This window comes from Paramormyrops kingsleyae, chromosome 6, assembly GCF_048594095.1.
Source record: "Paramormyrops kingsleyae isolate MSU_618 chromosome 6, PKINGS_0.4, whole genome shotgun sequence".
In the NCBI taxonomy this organism is placed as follows: domain Eukaryota; kingdom Metazoa; phylum Chordata; class Actinopteri; order Osteoglossiformes; family Mormyridae; genus Paramormyrops; species Paramormyrops kingsleyae.
The window spans coordinates 27,783,767-27,803,926 of NC_132802.1; the positions used below are offsets into that span (position 1 = coordinate 27,783,767).

The 20,160-nt window shown below is 39.2% G+C and overlaps 1 protein-coding gene across 1 annotated transcript; it reads left to right on the forward strand.

Annotated features, from left to right (window-relative positions):
- The first annotated feature begins 1,231 nt into the window (after window positions 1-1,231).
- Window positions 1,232-14,900, forward strand: wnt2bb (wingless-type MMTV integration site family, member 2Bb). Its single transcript, XM_023825609.2, has 5 exons — window positions 1,232-1,899; window positions 7,101-7,321; window positions 9,389-9,666; window positions 9,977-10,241; window positions 13,094-14,900. The coding sequence occupies exons 1-5, from the start codon at window positions 1,658-1,660 to the stop codon at window positions 13,321-13,323; spliced, it is 1,236 nt and encodes a 411-aa protein (XP_023681377.1). The 5' UTR covers window positions 1,232-1,657; the 3' UTR covers window positions 13,324-14,900.
- The last annotated feature ends 5,260 nt before the right edge of the window (window positions 14,901-20,160 follow it).

A 20,160-nucleotide genomic window follows, 5' to 3' on the forward strand; every position in this document is an offset into this window, starting at 1 on the left:
TGTCGTTTTTGATACGAAAAATGTTGATAAGTAGGCCTATAGTTGGAAGCGCATTGCTCATCGATTCTGGATTAGAAGTGCGGATTCCCCTGTGCGGTTCCTCGTCCCTAATCCCAAAATGACACGTTCCATTTTCATGTCACCGACATGAAAGTTGCTCTTATCCATAGAAGTGGTCCACCCTGGACTACACAATATAAAATCTATAATAAACAAACCAATAAATCTCATTCGGCACTTGCATAATTGCCCCATTTAATGGTGGTATTTTATGGTCTCTTAGAAAATGCGTGATTGGCTGAATATAAATAATAAAATGTGATACAACTGTAGCTTTACAAGTTATGTATTTTCAGCTTATGTGTTCATGTTACTTATGTGTTTAAAACTAGTGAAAGGCTAATACAAGTGAAATTGTTGGAGTATTTACGTTATATGTTGTTAATGTATGGCGAGACCTGTTAAACATCGTAAAGATTTTTATGTTGTTACTTTCAAAAGTATTCGGTTATGTAGCTGTATTTGCGAAGAAAATAACACAGTGTTACTGCTTCGTTTATGTACTTCTCATAGCTTTGTCTATGTAGGCTACCTGCAAATGATGTATTAAAGGAATTCTGTTCAATTTATTTTATGCTGCTGATCTAAGATTTTTGATATAATATACGGTGGGAAAAGCGTTCAGGCATAAAAGCTGAAAATGTTTAACTCCAAATAATTACTAAATAAGATGTCGTAATTATGCTTTGAAATAAATTTAATGACAGAAGTCTTGCATGGATGCTGTTAATGTTAATTGATAAGTTGGCAAACACATTCAAACACATTTAAGGAATGTGTGTATATGTGAAAGGAGTAGCTACAATATCGCCTCTATTTTAGTACCCGGTGATGACAAGGTGGGAAAGTGCAAGTTTTTTTTTTGTGGCGGGGGCGGGGGGGCACAGTGAAATCAAGCATTATGGTATTGGTATTCTAACAAATTCATTTATGAATCGGCGACATCGGCAGGTGGCTTGGTACCACCGGCAGTTCCAGGTATACGGTAGCCTGCTTCTCGGCATCTGTATTCCAGTGGTGAGCGGAGCTGCTTACACCACGCAACCACCGAAGACATCCCTCCGTCCCCCACTGACTCTGTCCAATGAGAAAACAGAGGGAAGAGAGCTGTCATCGTTTTTTTTGCCCCCCCCAAACCACCGCTCCTAAGTTTACACTTTCTTCACTTCAACGCCTGTTTATTTCTGGGAAGCAGGGAGACATACCCGAACGAAAAGAGGATTTGGAGCATTTCTCGTTTCGAGGGAGAGCAAATTAAGAAAAACAACATATTTAGGCAGATTTTCCAGTGCATTTTATTTTATCAGTGCTCTATGAAAATACGACTTAACTGAGACGCCTTGAAAAAGAATAGATATCGTTCAACTGCACAGCATCCCGCAAACTTGGATTATTTTGGCAGCATCAGACAGTTATTTAACACCAACGGGTGGAATATATTAAACCGCGGCAAATTAGGAAATCTGGTATAAGACTCACAACCAACACAGCTACTGGCAATATACAGGAGAGTTTATTCAGAGAGCTATGTCTGTTAGTAGCGTCAATCATTCTCGTGAGAGGAAAAGAGAAGACCGATATTAAGGAACTCATTTATATGTTAAATCAGTTTTATTTGTCTACTAGAGAAAAAAACATCGGCATGTTTGGTTTAAGCAAAACTCGAGGTTCTTCCCGGACCCATAACCACCCTTCCACAGTCATGGGAGGCCTAGGATTAAGACATCAATCTAGAAATGGGGCAACTTCTTCAGACGGTTCAAATGCCACCTCTAGGCTATACTTTGCCTTTATTCTCCTGCTTCTCATGCTCACGCCCAGAGTGGATTCCTCCTGGTGGTAAGTAATATTCAAAGGCTTCTCGTTTTCTCTCTCTCACACAGACTTGTAAATCCCTCCATACTTTGTGTTTATTTTTCACATGTTAGAAATGCCTGATTGTTCAGATTGTTTTGATTGGATTAAAAAGGTCCACATCAATTTGAAGTCTCTCTGCGGGATTATGGTGTTTCATTAATGGAGGGGGGGAAGAAACTGTTTCTTGTTTAACCACACAATACAAGACCCAGGTGTACGATGCACGACAATGAAGAACGCATCTTTTGAGTTTCTTGTGTATTTTGAATTCGAAAAAATCCCTCTAAAATACCGTGCTCGAATCGATTTATATATGACTATATGGTATAGGTTCCTGGAGAAATTAATGCGGCAAACGCATGAATAAGAGACAGATTTTCTTGGACTATAGAATTTTTAATGTGTAACGATAATCAATCGCATTAGCAGGGTTACCGAAATCTCTTCACTTTGGCCCCAATTAAAATACTTGTAGCGAGTTAAAGTATTCCATTTCACATAAATTTTACGTATTTAAAAATTTTACATTTTATTATTATTATTATTATTATTATTATTATTATTATTATTAACTTATTATTTACTTATTATTAAGTATTATAACTATTCTTTTTGCTTTTACAGATGCACGCCCTTAAATGTTTTATTTTTAATTTATAATATTTAAAATGGACATATTACAAATATTTTTAAAAATGTTTTTCTGAATCTTCATTGAAGTTACGGTACAGCGTTGCTAAGGACGCAGCACCTGTTACGAATTATATATTTCTTTTCTGGACGTAGGCTCCTTGCAGCACTTTGCAGAACCGATTGAGTATTGATTTTTATTGAATCATTATTAAATAACCTATTGCAATTGAAATAACTGAAACGAAAAAGTTTATGACAGGAAAATTTGAAAGCACATCATTATTACTAGATTTTTTTCATTATATGTATAATTTATTCTCTGAAAAGGAAATGTTACATTTATCAAAAAAATACTTTGAAAAATTCAGTCATTTTCATAATAGAAATGATATGAAGTCATATATGTATTAATGTTCAAAAAGAAATATGAAATTTGAATGACGATGTGAATATATACCAGATTGAAGTGTATTACGGTAAGATATGTCTTACGATCATAAATATTTCGATGCTTTGAAGAATGCGTTGGACGTTAAACTAAAAAAAAAACAACAGTTAAAGAGGGATCTCCGCTTCCAGATAATTCCTCTACTTATTATTACCGTGGCGATGAGTTGGTATTCTTAGAACCTCCGCTACGATTGTTCTCCTATTATCACTAAGGCAATAAAGCCATTTGACAAAACTAATATCCATAATAAGACCATAATTTTCATTTAATTTAGTAAACCTGGAGCTTCTGAATATGTAGTGGATATGAATGTTTAATTCAATGAGAAGCTATAGGGAATCTTACATGAAGAAACAAAATACCGCAACATACCTAAGATGGGGATGCATATGAATTCAGCATTATTTTGAGAAATAGATAACATATATCCTGTGCATTGGTTTCCATCAGTGATGTATTTCTAGCTGTCTGTTCCTCTTTATTTAGCATAGATATTCATCACATGACAGGTTATTAATTTTCATGAGAAATGATAATGTTTATCTATGGGTTGTTATTTATCACAACATATGGATAGCATGCACTCAGTTGGCTACAGTCTCAGCAAAGGAAAGGAGTCATTGAACCTTTAGTTGAACGTTAGTGCACAGTTGTCAGCTCTGGAGTCAAACAAGAGTTTGTCTACTTCCCTTGCAAGAAACTTGAGATACAAATTAGCCCTATCTCTTGAATACTGCTTGTGGTTGTTGAGGAAATGGTTTTGATACCTGATTAGGCAAGACCTTGTTTGCTAATAATTGCTTTGTAATTAAATGTCAGTAACTCCTTTGACCACCACATCAAATAGTAAGGCTGACCAAACACAACAAGTGCAGGAATCAGTAATATAGTAATGCACTAAATATTAGTAATATGCCCATTGATTATAGAGAGCATTACTGGATCCTACCAAGATCTCAGAAGAGTAAAGACAGTTTCATGTGGAACAGAATAAATTACTCATGGATATTTATGAAATGAATAAGCAGATATACACATTAACCTTCACTGAAAAGACTTTATTGGGTAGCACTTTACATTAACTGCACTTTCATAATGCTTTTATATTGCATTCATAAAATGTTCAGTACACTTTCATAATGTATTCATTAAGTATTCATAAAACATTCATAAACATCATGTATGTATATCTTAAAATCCTAACATCCCTTAACAGCTGTAATATAATGTATATATAATGTATAACATTATAATTGTATAATAATGTAATGTTTGTTATTAATGTATATTAAAGCTGTTAAGGGATGTTAGGATGTACTTACATGCTGCTTATGAATGTTCCATGAATGCATTATGAAGGTGCACTGAATGTTCTATGAATGCATTATGAAGGTGACCCCTTTAATATTTGCTATTTATTTATGCACTATTATATAATTTGTGTACCTATGTACATAAGAAATACAAGGCAAAAGGTAGCAGAGAACCATGCCTAAATATCAATAATGGATAATGGACTTTTAAAATTAGTTTTAAACAGAAAATGATGTGCTGTCTGTGTTGGATTGTGCACTAAGAAGACTAAAAGGCCAGTCATTTGTTATAGTGAAGTTAGTAGCCCATGTGGTCTATGACTCATTCTGTTGTACATTATGCAGTGTATTCTTTACTTTTTGCTAAAAAATCGTACTGCAAGGGGGAAATAATTTTGTTCCATGCTTCATTTTATTGCCTTTTTTATGAAGAAACATAATTGTAACCAGCAACATTTTTTTTCTTTATCTCCAGTTGTGTAATCAGGGGATTCTTTTACCAAAGAATACCTTATTATAAATTTGTAATAATACTGGGTGGAGGATTATTTAAATGAACTTTTTAGAAGTGTCAAACGTAAATATGATACCTGGCACTCTGAAAGACGTGGCTTTCATGGGAAAGGTTTTGGAGCTGCAGAAAAGCAGCATTACGTTATTTATTTATGGTAAAGTTTTGGTGTATGGACTCTACACCAAATCATACAGTGAAGGCTGTTATGGATGTTGCAAAAGCAGCGTCTGTTCCTCTCTCAAGCAGACAACACTGACTCATTCTATTGAGTTCCTGCAAATATGTAGAACAACAGATGTGACTATGGGTACAGCTAAGGTGGCTTAGCAGTTGCTCTTAAAAACAAGAGGGTAGAATCTGAAAGAGGAAAATTTGGGGAATTTGAGTTGGTGGTTGGCATGGACAGTTTTCTACACTTGACTATGCTCAAGGGATCTGTGTGGTTTCGGGACAGAAACTCAAGGCTAACATGATTTTATAGCACTTGTAATATTTATTTGGTTATCCTGCAATGGTCATGTTAATCATTCTTGACCATTCCAGCGAGATACATTTTCCCTGCGGTACGTTGTACTTGAACAGCCCCACATCCTGTCTCCTTTCATTCCAACCCTACCTCTCGTCACCACCATCACCCTCGATCCCATGAACGTCAACACTTAGCCCACACAGGGCTTTTTTTACGACATGTTATTGTAGCCCTGGGGCTATTGATTTACAGCTACCATAAAAGGCCCCAGAGCAGCACAGCAGCCAACGAGCTTGGTCAAACCTAGCCAGGAGCGTACGCCTGAGGTCGTGAAGAGACACACTGACGAGCCCTGGGTCTTTGTTCACACCTCAAGAGGCCATCAGGAAGCAATTAGCTCTACTGACATGTCATCTGCCAAATCGACTTGGTCTCCCGGTCTATCTTACAGCAGGGCTGTTTTTAAACACTTAGATGTGCTCTTCCTTGTGAAACTTATTGGTAAGACTGCCCTGGAGATAAAGTATATGGATAATCAATCTGATAATCTGATAACCTCTTGGTATGAGTCATAATCTTGAAGGCTATCCCACGTTTGAGTATGGAAGCATAGGGATAAGAGCAGACACAACACAAAAGAGTATACCAGCGTACGTACTGTAAATATAAGGGCTTTAACAATATTGGTGTGGTCTCCACATTTGTGTCTGGAATTTGCTGAATCACCTCATCTGTGTCATTTAAGGAAGTTTAGCATGAATCACAGCCCTTACTTGATTCCATTCCACATGCCCCATGTGCTTTTAATCAGGTATTAAATTGCCCTTTATTTATTGCTGAGAGGTGATTAAGAAAACATATGTAGAAAGAATATAATATACAATATAGCTATGATCGCAGATGCATATGCTGCGAACGTACAACATTAAAAATAAAAACTGCAAAGTTAGGGTTAATGGGGCAATTTATATATTATGGACGAGGTCCCTCCCCTCATCAGTTTAGTTACAGTGCCTCATGGTAGACTGGCATCATTAAGAATGTTCAAGTCTACATCGTTATATTTAAGCCCCAACCATGATTTAAGCCTACAATGCAATGGCATCTGTGTATGACTCCAGTGCAGGACTAAACACAATTCCTGTGTGCAGCGTCCCTGACACGAAAGGCTAGAAAGACAGGGGGGGAAACAACCACTGTGGCAGGGGAGTCTGTCTCACCTCCCAGTGCTGGTACCATGATGAATGCAACCATAGCACAAGGTCCCGCACTTGTACGCAAGCTCAAATTCCAGTGTTCGCTAAGGGGCTCACTCTCACCCACGCAAGCAAATACCAGACCAGTGGAGGCAGGCAAATAGCAAAATTCGGTATTGCATCATCTCAGCGTTTCTTTTGGCCAAAATGTGGAGGTCCTCTCCCGGAAGACTATGGATTGAGAGACTGGGTGGCTTCTTTGTTTATAATGTTGACAACTTTCAGCAGATCTTGCCTTGGTTTGTAATGAGGTTATAAAGGCTAAATTGGTTCTTAATTCTGTGATCTACGGTCAAGTCATTTTCTTCTTTGCTGTTCTGTAAAATCTCATTTAGATGCTCTGGTGAAAATATATTTTGACCACTACTACAATAAATTTAAATGACAAAAGAATATATTTTTGGCCAAGAAAATTCCTTTGCAGGAACAAAGTCATTCATTGTGAAATGTTGTATTTTCCAGGAACCTATACTCAAATGAACATATACCATTTCTTAAATGTCACTGCGATGCTTAAGGTGTCACCGTCCACCTCTGCTTCTTGCAGGTACATCGGGGCACTAGGCGCACGTGTCATCTGTGACAATATCCCAGGTCTGGTCAACAAGCAACGGCAACTGTGTCAGCGGCATCCTGACATCATGCAGTCCATCGGCGAGGGTGCAAAGGAATGGATCCGTGAGTGTCAACACCAGTTTCGCTATCACCGCTGGAACTGCAGCACCCTGGACCGGGACCACACCGTCTTTGGACGTGTGATGCTGCGCAGTAAGTCTGTAATTTTATTAGAAAAAAAGATATGTCTGGAAGGAAGTATGCTGTGAATCCCTGTAAGCTAAAGTAAAGAAAGGTCAATATATATTGGGCCCTAAACACTCACAGATGATCTCCCTCACTATGTAAATCAGACTTCATACATCACAGGAGTGAACAGAAATAAATCCTGACCCGCGAAAAATGATGTAGAGTCTCACAGCTGTGCTTTTACTGTAGTTATACACACCCTTATACTCACACACATCCATGAACATTAATGCAAATGTAGACATATGGACACGTGCGTGCACAAATTAACACTTACACATGTGTTTATGTATTTACCCTCTCTAATGGATGTCCACATTACTCCGGTCATGGTCAATAAACACGGGAAGCAGTAAAAGTATGGCCGCTGTCATCCTCAGGGTTCATCAGTGCCAGAAACCGGAGTCAGAGTAGGCCAGTGAGTGGTTTGCATTTCTCCAGACATGCTGTCATATTTTGGGGAAAGGCCATTCATCTTTCCCAGTCATAAAAGTTTCCCTTCTGGGGGGTTATTGTGAGTTTGAGTCTGTTCCCTTATAGCCCTGTTTGCTGAATGAACTTTGGGACCCACAGACTTGGAATTTAAAACAATGTACTGAACGTAGAATTCTACTAGCCATTTAATGGCATTGTTATCAAGCAGAGAATTGCCCATGGTCATTGTTTTAATGCATTGCCTTTTGAAAGCTGTACTTAATCACATTTAGGCATCGAGTATAAGAAATTAATCATGATAATGTAAGGCCTTAAAATTATGAGACAAACTAAGACCTTGACCTGTTTTGTTGGATTCTGGCAAAAATATACAGACGCTCCCCAAGTTACGGTGGTCCATGTTACGATATCTCAACTTTACAATGGGTAAATGTTTTTCACTTTCAGTACATTATTCAGTAAATTACACGAGATATTCACGTAATCATTTTATTATAAAATAGGCTTTTGTGTTAATGATTTTGCCCAACTAATATCTCGTGTTCTAAACATGTGTTTATGGTAGGCTAAGCTAGGCTATGATGTTTGGTAGGTTAGGTGTACTGTATTAAAATGCATTTTGATCTTACGATACTTTTGCCTTACGATACGTTTATCGGAATGTAACCCCATCGTAAGTTGGGGAGAGGCTGTATTTACATATGTTCTATTGTTTGTTTATTTGTTTCAAAAATGGGAATGTACAATTAAGTGACTTTGTTATCTCCTATGGTCTATTACCTTTCCCTAATGGTAAGACTGGATGAGAGTGGGTGTTCTTAGAAAACAAGTAGCAGACACGTCCACACGGGCGATGTATAAACAGTAATAGGAGATGTAAATATTTGGAAAGACATTTCTGGCAGACCCTGTCTGACTTTTCACTGGCTCTCTAATTCACTATATGAAATGGAAAACAGCAGAAAGGGCTAAAGTAGGCCGGGTCACCCACAGACTCTGTTTCCCTTAATGAAAACACACCTCAGTGCTTGGAAGTCAGTCATCTGTATGGCACATGCTGCCAAGCAGCGGTAGCTTATCGTCACAACGCGGCTGCATAGCTATAGACAGAATCCCAACCAGATTCAGAATCAACGCTCAAGAAAGCCTCATATTTCACTCACCCAGTGGGCCTTAGTCTAATGAGTCAAAGGAACTGACAATCATCTGTTTTTCGAAGCGGCTTAAATATTTGTGACAAAAGTGTTTAAAGCAATATATTCGTGGTAGATTTCATGCTAATTATTACAGAAACTTTGTCTGGGGGCTTCAGGTTGTCCACATATTGAACTGGGTTCTTTCTAGGGTGCAGGCTCAGCCACAGTCTTAAACTGGATAAGAGTTTCTGGGAAAAAGGATAGAGGGACAGATAGAAGATGGAACATACAGTATATGTTCAGTACAATGCAGCCTGTTGGATTAGTACATATGTGCACAGCTGTTTTTATGTATTTCTTTCCTGAAATAAAATGCAACATATTCTGGAAATGGAGTCAGACATTCTCGAGCAGAGACGTGCTATGTGGTGATGCTTCTCCTGTGATGTTTCCTACTCAGGCAGCCGAGAAGCCGCATTCGTATATGCCATATCCTCGGCGGGTGTGGTCTACGCTATCACAAGGGCCTGCAGCCAGGGGGAGCTCAAGACCTGCAACTGTGACCCCCACAAGAGGGGTCGGGCCAGCGACAGCAGGGGTGACTTTGACTGGGGAGGCTGCAGTGACAACATCAATTACGGCATTAAATTCGCAAAGGTTTTTGTGGATGCTAAAGAGAAGACAGTGAGGGATGCACGAGCGCTGATGAACCTGCACAACAACCGCTGTGGGAGGATGGTGAGAGCACCTCCCGACGTCTGTGAAAACTTCTAAATCATTGCTGCTGCTTCTAAGCAGAAGCTTATCTGTTTTATCGTGGAGGACGACTGTATGACAAATGGAGTGAGATCATTTCAGGGAGACCATTCTCCTTAACAAGAACCTATACATTTTTCTCTGGCAAAGCTAACGTAATAATGTGCACAATGAATCAGTGCATGGTTTCATCACTTTCTATTACTCTGTGGTTTTTGAAATAGTTATATGTGCTTCTTATACATAGTCTGGTTGCTTTGTCTTATTCACCGTAACATGTTCTACTTGGCAGGCTGTGAAGCGCTTTATGAATCTGGAGTGCAAATGTCATGGTGTCAGTGGTTCCTGCACTCTAAGAACGTGTTGGCTGGCTATGTCCGACTTCCGTAAGACTGGAGATTATCTTCGCAAGAAGTACAATGGTGCCATTGAGGTCACCATGAACCAGGACGGCACGGGATTCACAGTGGCCAACAAGGACTTCAGGAAGGCCACCAAGAATGACCTGGTCTACTTTGAGAATTCACCTGACTACTGCCTCATGGACAAAGCAGCAGGTGGGCTAAGATAAACATGGGAAAATTCAAAATATTGGGAAACTTGGGAATCTGGAATATTGACATAGCTTGAATCCTTCCTGAGTAATGCATCCTATATAATTGTTAATTTTCCTTTATCATGAAATCAAAAATACATAGAGTTCAAGGTCAATTTTAAGCTGCTTCACCATTCTGGTTTAAGTGTATGTTATGGAATTGGCTACATCCCCAGCAGCTAGGCATTAATTTCTACACAATCTGGCAAATAAGTATTCATTTTCAAGATCTTTGTTATTTTTATTTATTCACTAATTAATTTGTTTCAGCTAAAATATTTAAAATATTTTGAATGAAGATGTTGTTTTAGTAGGTAATGGATTTTGAGTTTTTTTTCTCTATCCTTAACATCCCGTTCAGTCCTCTTAGCCTGCTGTAATGTCTCTTTAAACGATAAAATCCAGTCTATTTATGACATTATCCTCCAGGAAGAAACGTAATTTAAGGTGCAGAAATAGCAGTGGAAAGATCAATAAGCATTAAAATGAATTTCATAATTTTGTCATGTTTATTCTGGTCAAAAGTCTGTGTCTTCATAGTCATCTTCAGCTGTATGACACATGGGTCATATGTTGTGATGAAATTATGATGTTACTGGTCATTGTGGAAGAAAGCAGTGATAAATATGAGTATAAAGACATTTTAAACACTATCTCTGCTACACTGCACCATGGGGCAAAATTATAGAAATTAATAATAAAATATAAAAATTTTAAAAAGAAATCAACAATTCAACTACATGTTAGCACACTCTTGATCAATCATTGACCAATGGCTAATTTCCACCCACTTTATGCCAAACAGGGTGGAATCTAACTCCAACCAAAATGGTGAAACAGCTTTAAGTTGACCTTGAGGTCCATTTATTAGTGATTTTGTGATATAAGAAAAATAATACGATTACACGTTTTTCACATTTGTTAATTATAGTGATAGAATGACAAGTGGTTAATATTCAATTCAGTAGAAAATTCCTTGCCAAAACTTTGCTGAAATATCTTGTGTGTGTGTGTGTGTGTGTGCCTGTTTTGTCATGTTTTGTGCTCTCATCCAAAGTATTAGTTACTGCAATACCATGACATTTCCTTATAGCCATTCCAAGATATTCATGGTTTTCCTTAGAAATATCTTACTCACCAGCTTATTAACTCTATTATCCCCCAAAGTTCTTAAGATGACACATACTGTATAATTTTCCCCATTAATACTGAATTATATCTTACTTAACATGAATATTAAAGTTACGTATAGCAGCCAGCCGAGGGACGTTGAAGGATTTTCTGTTTCCATACCATGACTTCAACAAAAACTCTGAACTACTGAAGACAGTCCAAAATATGTAGACCATTAGCTCCATGGCTGCACCATGCTGCCTTTCACACAAAACATGGAAATCCCAGTTGCCAGTGTTGGATGCGCTTCCATGGCTTTGCTGACTGCATCATTACGGCAGCCTTGACTCATCAGGCCTCTCCAGTGAGTTTGGTTGAGGGCTGGCAGGGTTCCAGTGGTCTGTTTATTACCGGTCATGCAGCATTACTTCATCTGTTAAGCCTTTGGGGTAAAGGTAGGCTCAAGACATTGGAGAGGTGTGAAACACTGGAAGCTGCTAGATCTCTTAGCCAGTGCGTGGTGCACGCATTACTTTATTTAAGGCAGAATTAAATTACATAACTGGTAACTGAGCCTGTAAATGTTATAGTCTTCTTTTCCTGAGGGTTTTAACTGGAACTTCTCACTGATGAGATGCGGTGAGGGAGGACTTGTAGCACTGACACTGTTGAGCGGTCAATAATTCCTTCATTAGTTCTCTTTCTCAGTTTTCTCAGAATTCACACCCTAAGGCCACAACAAGCTCAATTTTCTAATCTTCCACTTCATTGTTAGCATGATTCTCACAAGTGAACTACGGGGATTTTATGTTTACTTTTTATATATTTTCCCCATTTACCCCCAAATCTGCAAAAGTTAAATAATTCTATCACAGGTCTCCCAGCTAAAGAGCAAATCCCATAACAAGAAGGTTGGAGATGTCTGTGCTTTCAACCATTCTTTTCACTCTGTGGTCCACTGGTTTCATCAAGCGATATGACACGCTTAAGGCAGAGTCCTATTTTCTTGATTCTAACCTAAGGTAGGCGCCCAGCCGACAGTAAATGTTCTTCTACAGCAATGACGAGAAATGGAATTTAGCCATGTACAACATCAAACATAACTGAAACCAATTTTCTAGGCTTCCTCACCACAGACAGCTAAAAAAAAAGCACAGCAGGGATTAAACAGGGATTTCCGTTATCGGACTTTGACCAGTGTAGTCATTCCCTGTACTCTAGGGCCCAGAGTATGGTTCAGTATTGCTAATAAAGTGGCTGGTAAGCATAGGATGTACATAAATTAAACTTTCCTAATCAGAGACTGAGAGATGTATGTGTCACCTACGAATCATCTATTTCATTGCTGTAATGTTGTGTTTACGGTTTATATATTCAGGCTAATGACGTCTATCTATCCCTGTATATTACATGTAGGTTTCATGTTGATATTTATTAGAGAACTGTTGCTTCAGTCCTGACATGGGTGTAATTTAACAAACCTTTGGCACAGTCCTTCAAATCTATGCCTTTGTAAAACATATTTGCCGCTGTTGAGTCTAGATGAAATGTACCAATATATTTCTCTATGTATTACATATGTAAAATTTATTTTGAGAAATAGCTACTGTATGTGCCTTACCCATTCTGTGTAAATGTTAATAGATATACATAATGCACTGCTGTAAACAAGTTTTGAATCATCTGCTCTGTTCCCTCTAGGCTCCCTCGGCACAGCAGGGCGTGTCTGCAACAAGTCATCTCGAGGTACAGATGGCTGTGAGGTCATGTGCTGTGGACGGGGCTATGACACCACCCGCATCAAACGCATCACCAAATGCGAGTGCAAGTTCAAGTGGTGCTGCGCTGTAGAATGCAGGGACTGCGAAGAGGCAGTGGACGTCCACACATGCAAAGCACCCAAGCGCGCTGAATGGGCAGACCAAACCTGAGGACCTACAAATTTCTAGTGGGCCGTGGAATTCTGGGATATAGAGTCCACCCTCATAATCCCTGATCCAACCACTCTCCACACTTCCTGTTGCATGGTTTTCATTTAATTACAGTATCCCTGCAAAAGCACTAAACTACATCTTCTATGAGGTCCTTGCACAACACACTCATTAATTGTCCCAATTTTTTAGTATTTTGAATGGGACTGTACAAATGAGGGCTGCAATTTCCTTAAAACTGTGAATATTTTTTTTATCCGTTGATGGTAATAAGTGGCGGTTGGAGTATTTCATTCATTTGACTGTTGTTGGGCAAAAACAACACGCTGCTTTCAGGATGCTTTTAAGGACAATTTTCCCAAAGAAACTCATTTTGAGCTTTTGCAGTAATAGTATGGCAATTCTGTGTAATTACAGTATTTAGAAATGTTTTTAACCTACTGGTTTGTGTATCATAGAGTAAATATGTGCCAGCCTTGCTCAGTATCTTCTTATGACAATGGAATGTCACTTTTTCAGTTGTCTGTGGCAACAGCACTCTGTGCATAAGATTGTAGAGGCAGGAATCGGCACTATTATTGAACAATGGACATGAAGACGCACCTCGGAGCTAAATGGATTCAACATTGGACATTGCTCTGTTTACAATGACTGCTTTTTCCCCAAGTCTGAATACGGACAAGAAAGTACATTATTTAAAACAGAGAAATCTATGTTGTGTCCCTTGTCTGAAAATGAACATGCACTAAGGACATTAGCTAATAAAAAGAGCAAAATTGTCACATTTAGAGATATTTGTTGACTGATTCCAAGAAAAACCTCTGAGATGGACTGATATCAGGATAGACGGCGCAGATCCAACTAAACAGCAATCTTCCCTTTTTTTGAGGAATGTCCTTAACTGTGATTCTGAAACTCGAAAGTACAGCAATGTATTTTTCTTCCCTCTCCTCCAGCTTGCTTGTGTATCCTGTGTATACTGTCTCAATATTTCTAAACAGAAGTTCATATAAATATATTGCATCGGTAAATCTGGAGGCCGTGCTTTTCATTTACTCATTACTTAGCTTCTTCTGCCGGTTCAGTAAATTTGCAAAGGCAAACAAACCAAATACAGCATTGCTATCTAGAACCGTTTTCCCTGCCCCATAACTGCCGCATTCACTATGGAGCAGGTCTTTCAATTTTCTCCCGCTACTTTTTCAGCAAGATTAACAGTGTGGAGAACAAAAGCTGCCCTATGATTTTTATGCGAGACTTAAATGAAAGGTAGCGATAGTGACAGTTTCAGGTACAAAGCATCCTTGTTCCACTGATAAAGGATGTTTTCACATAGGGGCCTCATTGAGCGAAGGAAGATCCCAGGCATTTTAAGTGTTATTGAAAATGCTGTTATTTCCCTGACACAACAAAGACAATCATTCTATGAGTATAATTACAAGATGCAGGCTGATGGAAATGTTCAGAAGAGATGTACACAAAGGCGGGGTTATTGGAATGGGCAAAACGTACATTAGACAATAGCATACAATAGAGTTATTTACAAGTGCATGTAGATTTAAATATGTAAATGCTGAAAAATAAATCAACGTTATTTAAATCAGCCTAAGCCTTCTTCTTCTACTTTCATCATACTATAAACATATTAGCAAACCAAGGGCCATCAAATGAATCAGGTTCATTATACTTAAATTTTAACAGTACATGTCTGTATTTTGTAGTCATTCGGCCAGAAAGTATCAATAATCTAAATGACTAGTTCTTTGAAAAATAAGCTAAAGAAAAAACATTTTTAATTTCCCTTTGTTGAAAAAAGTGCACAGACTTTAAATATTTTTCTAGCCAGGACATTTTTTTACATTGTTTGGTATTTTGACATTTTCAGGAATGGGTTGAGTCATGTATGAGATAACCTGGACTGGAAAGGGAAGTATGGTTTTTAAGGTTTGAAGGAAGCAGACATGGTCATATAAATAAGATGGAAGCAACTGAATCTGATGTTTGTGACGCTCACAGTGTTACATTTATAAAATGAATTTTGGGTATATAAAGAGTATAAAGATGTAAAATATTAGATGACATTAGATAACATCTAATTTTGCTTACAGATTAAGCCACAATATTCTGATAGACCTGCTACAAGTCAGATATGCAATAGCTGCAGTCAGCTGAGATATACACTGGGGAGTTCAGCCACTCCACATGGACTCGTTACAGGTCGCATCTGTCAGATCATCAGAGCTAAAGCTGAGCATGCGGTCTGGCAGCCACAAGGCATTTTTCAGGCAGAACATCACTGTAAAACAATTACAAAGCATTAATAGCCTGTTTAAATGCTTTTCACTGCTTCCAAAGGCGATGTGCATGACAGAGGAGCCTATAACTGGATCTGTGACACAGCAACTGCTAGCAGGGGTAGTCTGTGGCAGTCTTAACACCCCCTGATAAATTGACCGTACTGGCAGAAAGAGTAAAGAGCTGGTTGGAAGAGGATCATCCAATAGCCTGGGGGCAGGAGACATTACAGGCATAAAAGTCGTTATAGCCCTTATATACAATGCCTGGTCAAAAAGAATTAAATCAGAAAGTACTTGAGAGCCAGTGATTGGATCATTAATATAGCTCAGCAACATTATGCAGCAATACAGTGAAGTCAGCTAAGTATCTGAATCTACTGTATGGCCGGGAGACGCCATCAATGGATTTTTTTCTTTCCTAATGGCATGGGCATATTCCAGGATGAGAATCAAAAGATTAATTGCACTAAGATTGTCAAAGAGTGGTTCAGGGAGTATGAGGAATCATTTTCGCACATGATTTGGCCACCAGGGAATCTTGACCTTAACCCCATTGAAAGTCTTTGAGACGTGCTGAAGAAGACTTTACAGAGTGGTACAACTCACCTATCATCAATACAAGATCTTGATGAGAAATGAATGCAAATCTGGATGAAAAAATGCGCACCGTAATCGATGCTACGGGCAGTCCAACGAAATATTAAATTATGTAACTTTTTTTTGGCCAGGCAGTGTGTAGACTCACTGGCCAATCATGCGGCAGCAGCTCAATGCAAATGCAAACACAGGTCAAAGGTTTTAGCTAATAGTCAGACCAAACATCAGAATGAGGGGAAAAAATGTGACAGTGGCATTATTGTTGGTGCCAGACTGGGTAGTGTGATTATTTCAGAAACTACAGTCTCTACAACAGGGGGGGGGGGAATTAAAAAAATCTAGTGAGTGGCAATTCTGTAGGCAGAATTGAGGTTGAGAGAGGTTGATAGAGAATAACCAGACTGGTCTGAGTTGACAGAAAGGGTACAGTGACTCAAATGACCACTCTTTTCAACAGCAGAAAAGCATCTTTGAACACACTACAGTACATGTCAAACCTTGTGTTGGATGAGCCACAACAGCAGAAGAGCACACTGGATTCCACTTCCATCAGCTAAGATTAGGAAACTGATGCTATATAGTGAGCACAGATTCACCAAAACTGGACAGTTGAAGATTGGGATAAATGTCACATGGTTTGATGAATCTAAGTTTCTGCAGCAATATGCAGGTGGTAGTGCCAGAACTTGGCATCAACAGCATGAATCCATGGACCCTGCCTTGTGTCAGGCTGGTGTTGTTTTCTTGGCACACAATGGGCCCCATTGATGCCACCTCAGCATCATTTAAATGCCACAGCCTGCCTGAGTATTATTTTTGACCATGTATATTCTTTTATTTACCCATCTTCGAATACCTACTTCCAGCAGGAAGTGAAGCAATATGAGCACATAGAATCAATATGTATGCGTCACAAAGCAAAAATCATCTCAATCTGTTTCCATGAACATAAAAATGATTTCAGGGTACTTCAGTAGCCTCCGGATCTGAATCCAACAGAACATCTTTGGGATGTGGTAGAACGGGAGCTTTGCAGTCGAAAAATCTGCAGCAGCTGCATGAAGCTATCATGTCAACATAGACCAGAAACTCTAAGGCAAGGGTCACCAACCTTTTTGAAACTGAGAGCTACTTCATGAGTATTGAGCCATACGAAGGGCTACCAGTTTGATACACTCTTCTTAAATCATGTATAATAAACATGTTTTAAATGCTTTTTTTTAGATATTGTCATTTTCAAATCTATATAAATGCAAATGTGATTAAAGAAAAATAGCAACAGGATAAAATAAAATTTTAGACGCTGCTCAATGGTGAGTTGTGCTATTTTTAGAACAGGTCCGCGGGCAACTCATGTGGTCTTTGGGGGCATCCTGGTGCCCGCGGGTACCATGTTGGTGACCCCTGATCTAAGGCATGTTTCTAGGACCTTGTTGAGTCCAAGCCATTAAGACTTGCTCTGAGAGCAAAGCTCGGCCATACGCAGAATTATAATGGAATTCCTAATAAAGTGGCTGGTGAGTGAATAAATAAAACTGCAGTTTTTATAACAAATGGAAATACGGGATTATGGGAACCTGAAATTATTGTCATTCACTATGTACTATACAGCCATTATTGATTTACCTGATATAGGTAACGGTTTTAAACAAGGCCAATATGTTATTTAAACAATTTTGACTTTGTTGGTGTTGTTTACAGATGTGTTGTGATTGTGCTCATTGGGTTTCCTTAATTTCTGCGGTACCAGCTACTCAACCATGAGTATGAAAAGCATGGGCACTTTTTCCATGTCCTTATACTTTCTGATAAAAGACCAGTAAAGTGACAGGTTTAGTTTATAGGCAGGTTTAGTGTTTATGAGGATGTGGAGAACCTCTCATCACTATGTGGTCACAGCATAGTAATCTGCTGACATTGTTATCCATCGTCACTCCATCTGCTTATCCTGGCCAGGGTGCTGCTCAGACAGTATAGGCCACTAGCTTGGGCTACCACCTGGACGGGATGCACATACACACATACACCCTCACTCACTATGGGCAATTCAAAGATGCCAGTTATCTAATTAATTTCATATCTGTGACGTATAAGAGGAAACTGACCTAACCCAAGGAAACCTGCATGAGAAGGAACTCCGCAAACGCAGAGCAGTGGGGATGTCTGAGCCCCAGGTCGGGAGGTGTGAGGCTGCAGTGTTACCCAATGGGCCACCGATGACTTATAAAAGATCTGAATAGTTGAATATAATATAATTCACTCTTAGTGGCGTTATGCTTTTTTTCTGACAAAACCAAGGCAGAATAAAATATAACTATTAACACAATGTCAATATGTTGAAAATAACATTAACAATTTGAAAAGTGCTTTATGAGAATGTTGATATGCTAACTCTGTTTTTAGCCTAATCATCATACATCATAACTAAGTCCCATGTTTTGTATTTCCTGGCATCATTTGTTGGAAAAGGCCCACTGTGTTGCATTATGTACCTTGGATAATGACTATAAGGCTTAACAGATATTTGCAAAAAGTTTCAAATGAGCTTTTGTGGGACAAAAAAAGAAACAGACCGTGTTTTCCCACCAAGTGAAAATGGGATTTGGAACCATGAACTTCTCTATGAGAACTTCTTTACTCAAGCATTATTTAGCTTTTTTGTTGAACACGTATCAGTTGTACCTCACCAAGTTCGGAGTCAGTTTAAAAAAAATGCAACTTTTTTTTTTTTAAAAGGTGGAATTGCAAACATCAAACTAAAAACCTTCTAGTTTTTTCATCTCTCCTTAAAAACAATCATTATTTTGCTATGACTGAGATTAAATAAACCAGTGAGATGTAATGAAGTTAATTATCCCTGCAAGGACAACTTTAAAACCCACAGAGAGACCATGGTGTGGCACTCAAATACTGTCTCCAGTGAGGAGCAGCACTGGGCTAAGGAGAACTTCGAGCCCCCGAGGTTGAACTTCATCCAGCACCCAGAGAGGGGGATAGGGTTACTGAGTGGCCTTGCGGGCACGTTTATCAGCAACCCAGATCTTAATCAGAGCAGGAAAGAGCAGCATTCCCCCAATTCATCTTCATTACCGCCCCAGCTGCCAGCACATTTCTCCAGATCAGGGAAGCTTGAACGGGGCCCAGACAAGCTAAGCCGGGGAGGGTCAGAGGGGGAAGGGTGCAAAGGCCACCCCAGCATTGCCTGAAGCTATGCCCTGACGGGCTGTGTTTCGGTGGGCGGTCTTGGGGCAGGGGACTGCAGGCTTCAGAAGGTGGGTCGGCACTCATGCCCCCTGGTGGGAGAAGAGGCCCATCTGACACATATCAACAACAAACTCCACCTGCAAAGGATCCCCCTCCATATCAGCTGCACCCATCTCGTTCGTCTCCGTTAATGCCAGCGTGTCAGAGAATATTTCCCCCATGTCCTTCATCCCTGCTGGCTCGCTCTCGTTCTTCCAGTCCTCTCATCTGCTGGCTTTTCAGGGCCTGTGTGGTCGCCGTCCCGAAGAATCAGCCCGGCCAGGCTCTTCCCAAGCCTTTCAATCATTTTCCTGTTTATGTTTGGTATTAACTGTCTCTCACATGTCACTGTTAGTACTTATCCTCAGTTCTGAAAGGCTTGGCTTGTCTGGGCCCCATTTCTTTCGGTTTACAAAACAGTTAGGAGGTTATCTGGGTGACACAAAACCACTGGATCAAAACAGGTGAATATGGTCATGCGAGGTCAAGAAACAATCTTGGTTTTTTTTACAGCAGACTGTTAAGTGCTACAAATAATTTAACTTTTCAAGTGAAACATGGCAATGTGATTATATATGTAATGCCAATACTGAATTATAACTCCTACATACCAAACATTGTGTTAGTATTAATAGTGTTTACACAAGCCTGGTGCTATGACCCCGAATACAGTCTTGAGTGCATTATTTATGTTAGCAAC

What these genes read in the sequence shown, in the direction of transcription:
- wnt2bb (XM_023825609.2), top strand. Translation starts at nt 1,658, where the DNA reads ATGTTAAATCAGTTTTATTTGTCTACTAGAGAAAAAAACATCGGCATG. An exon ending in TGGACGTGTGATGCTGCGCA is followed by an intron (nt 7,322 to 9,388) that starts GTAAGTCTGTAA and finishes TTTCCTACTCAG; the next exon opens with GCAGCCGAGAAGCCGCATTC. An exon ending in CCTCATGGACAAAGCAGCAG is followed by an intron (nt 10,242 to 13,093) that starts GTGGGCTAAGAT and finishes TGTTCCCTCTAG; the next exon opens with GCTCCCTCGGCACAGCAGGG.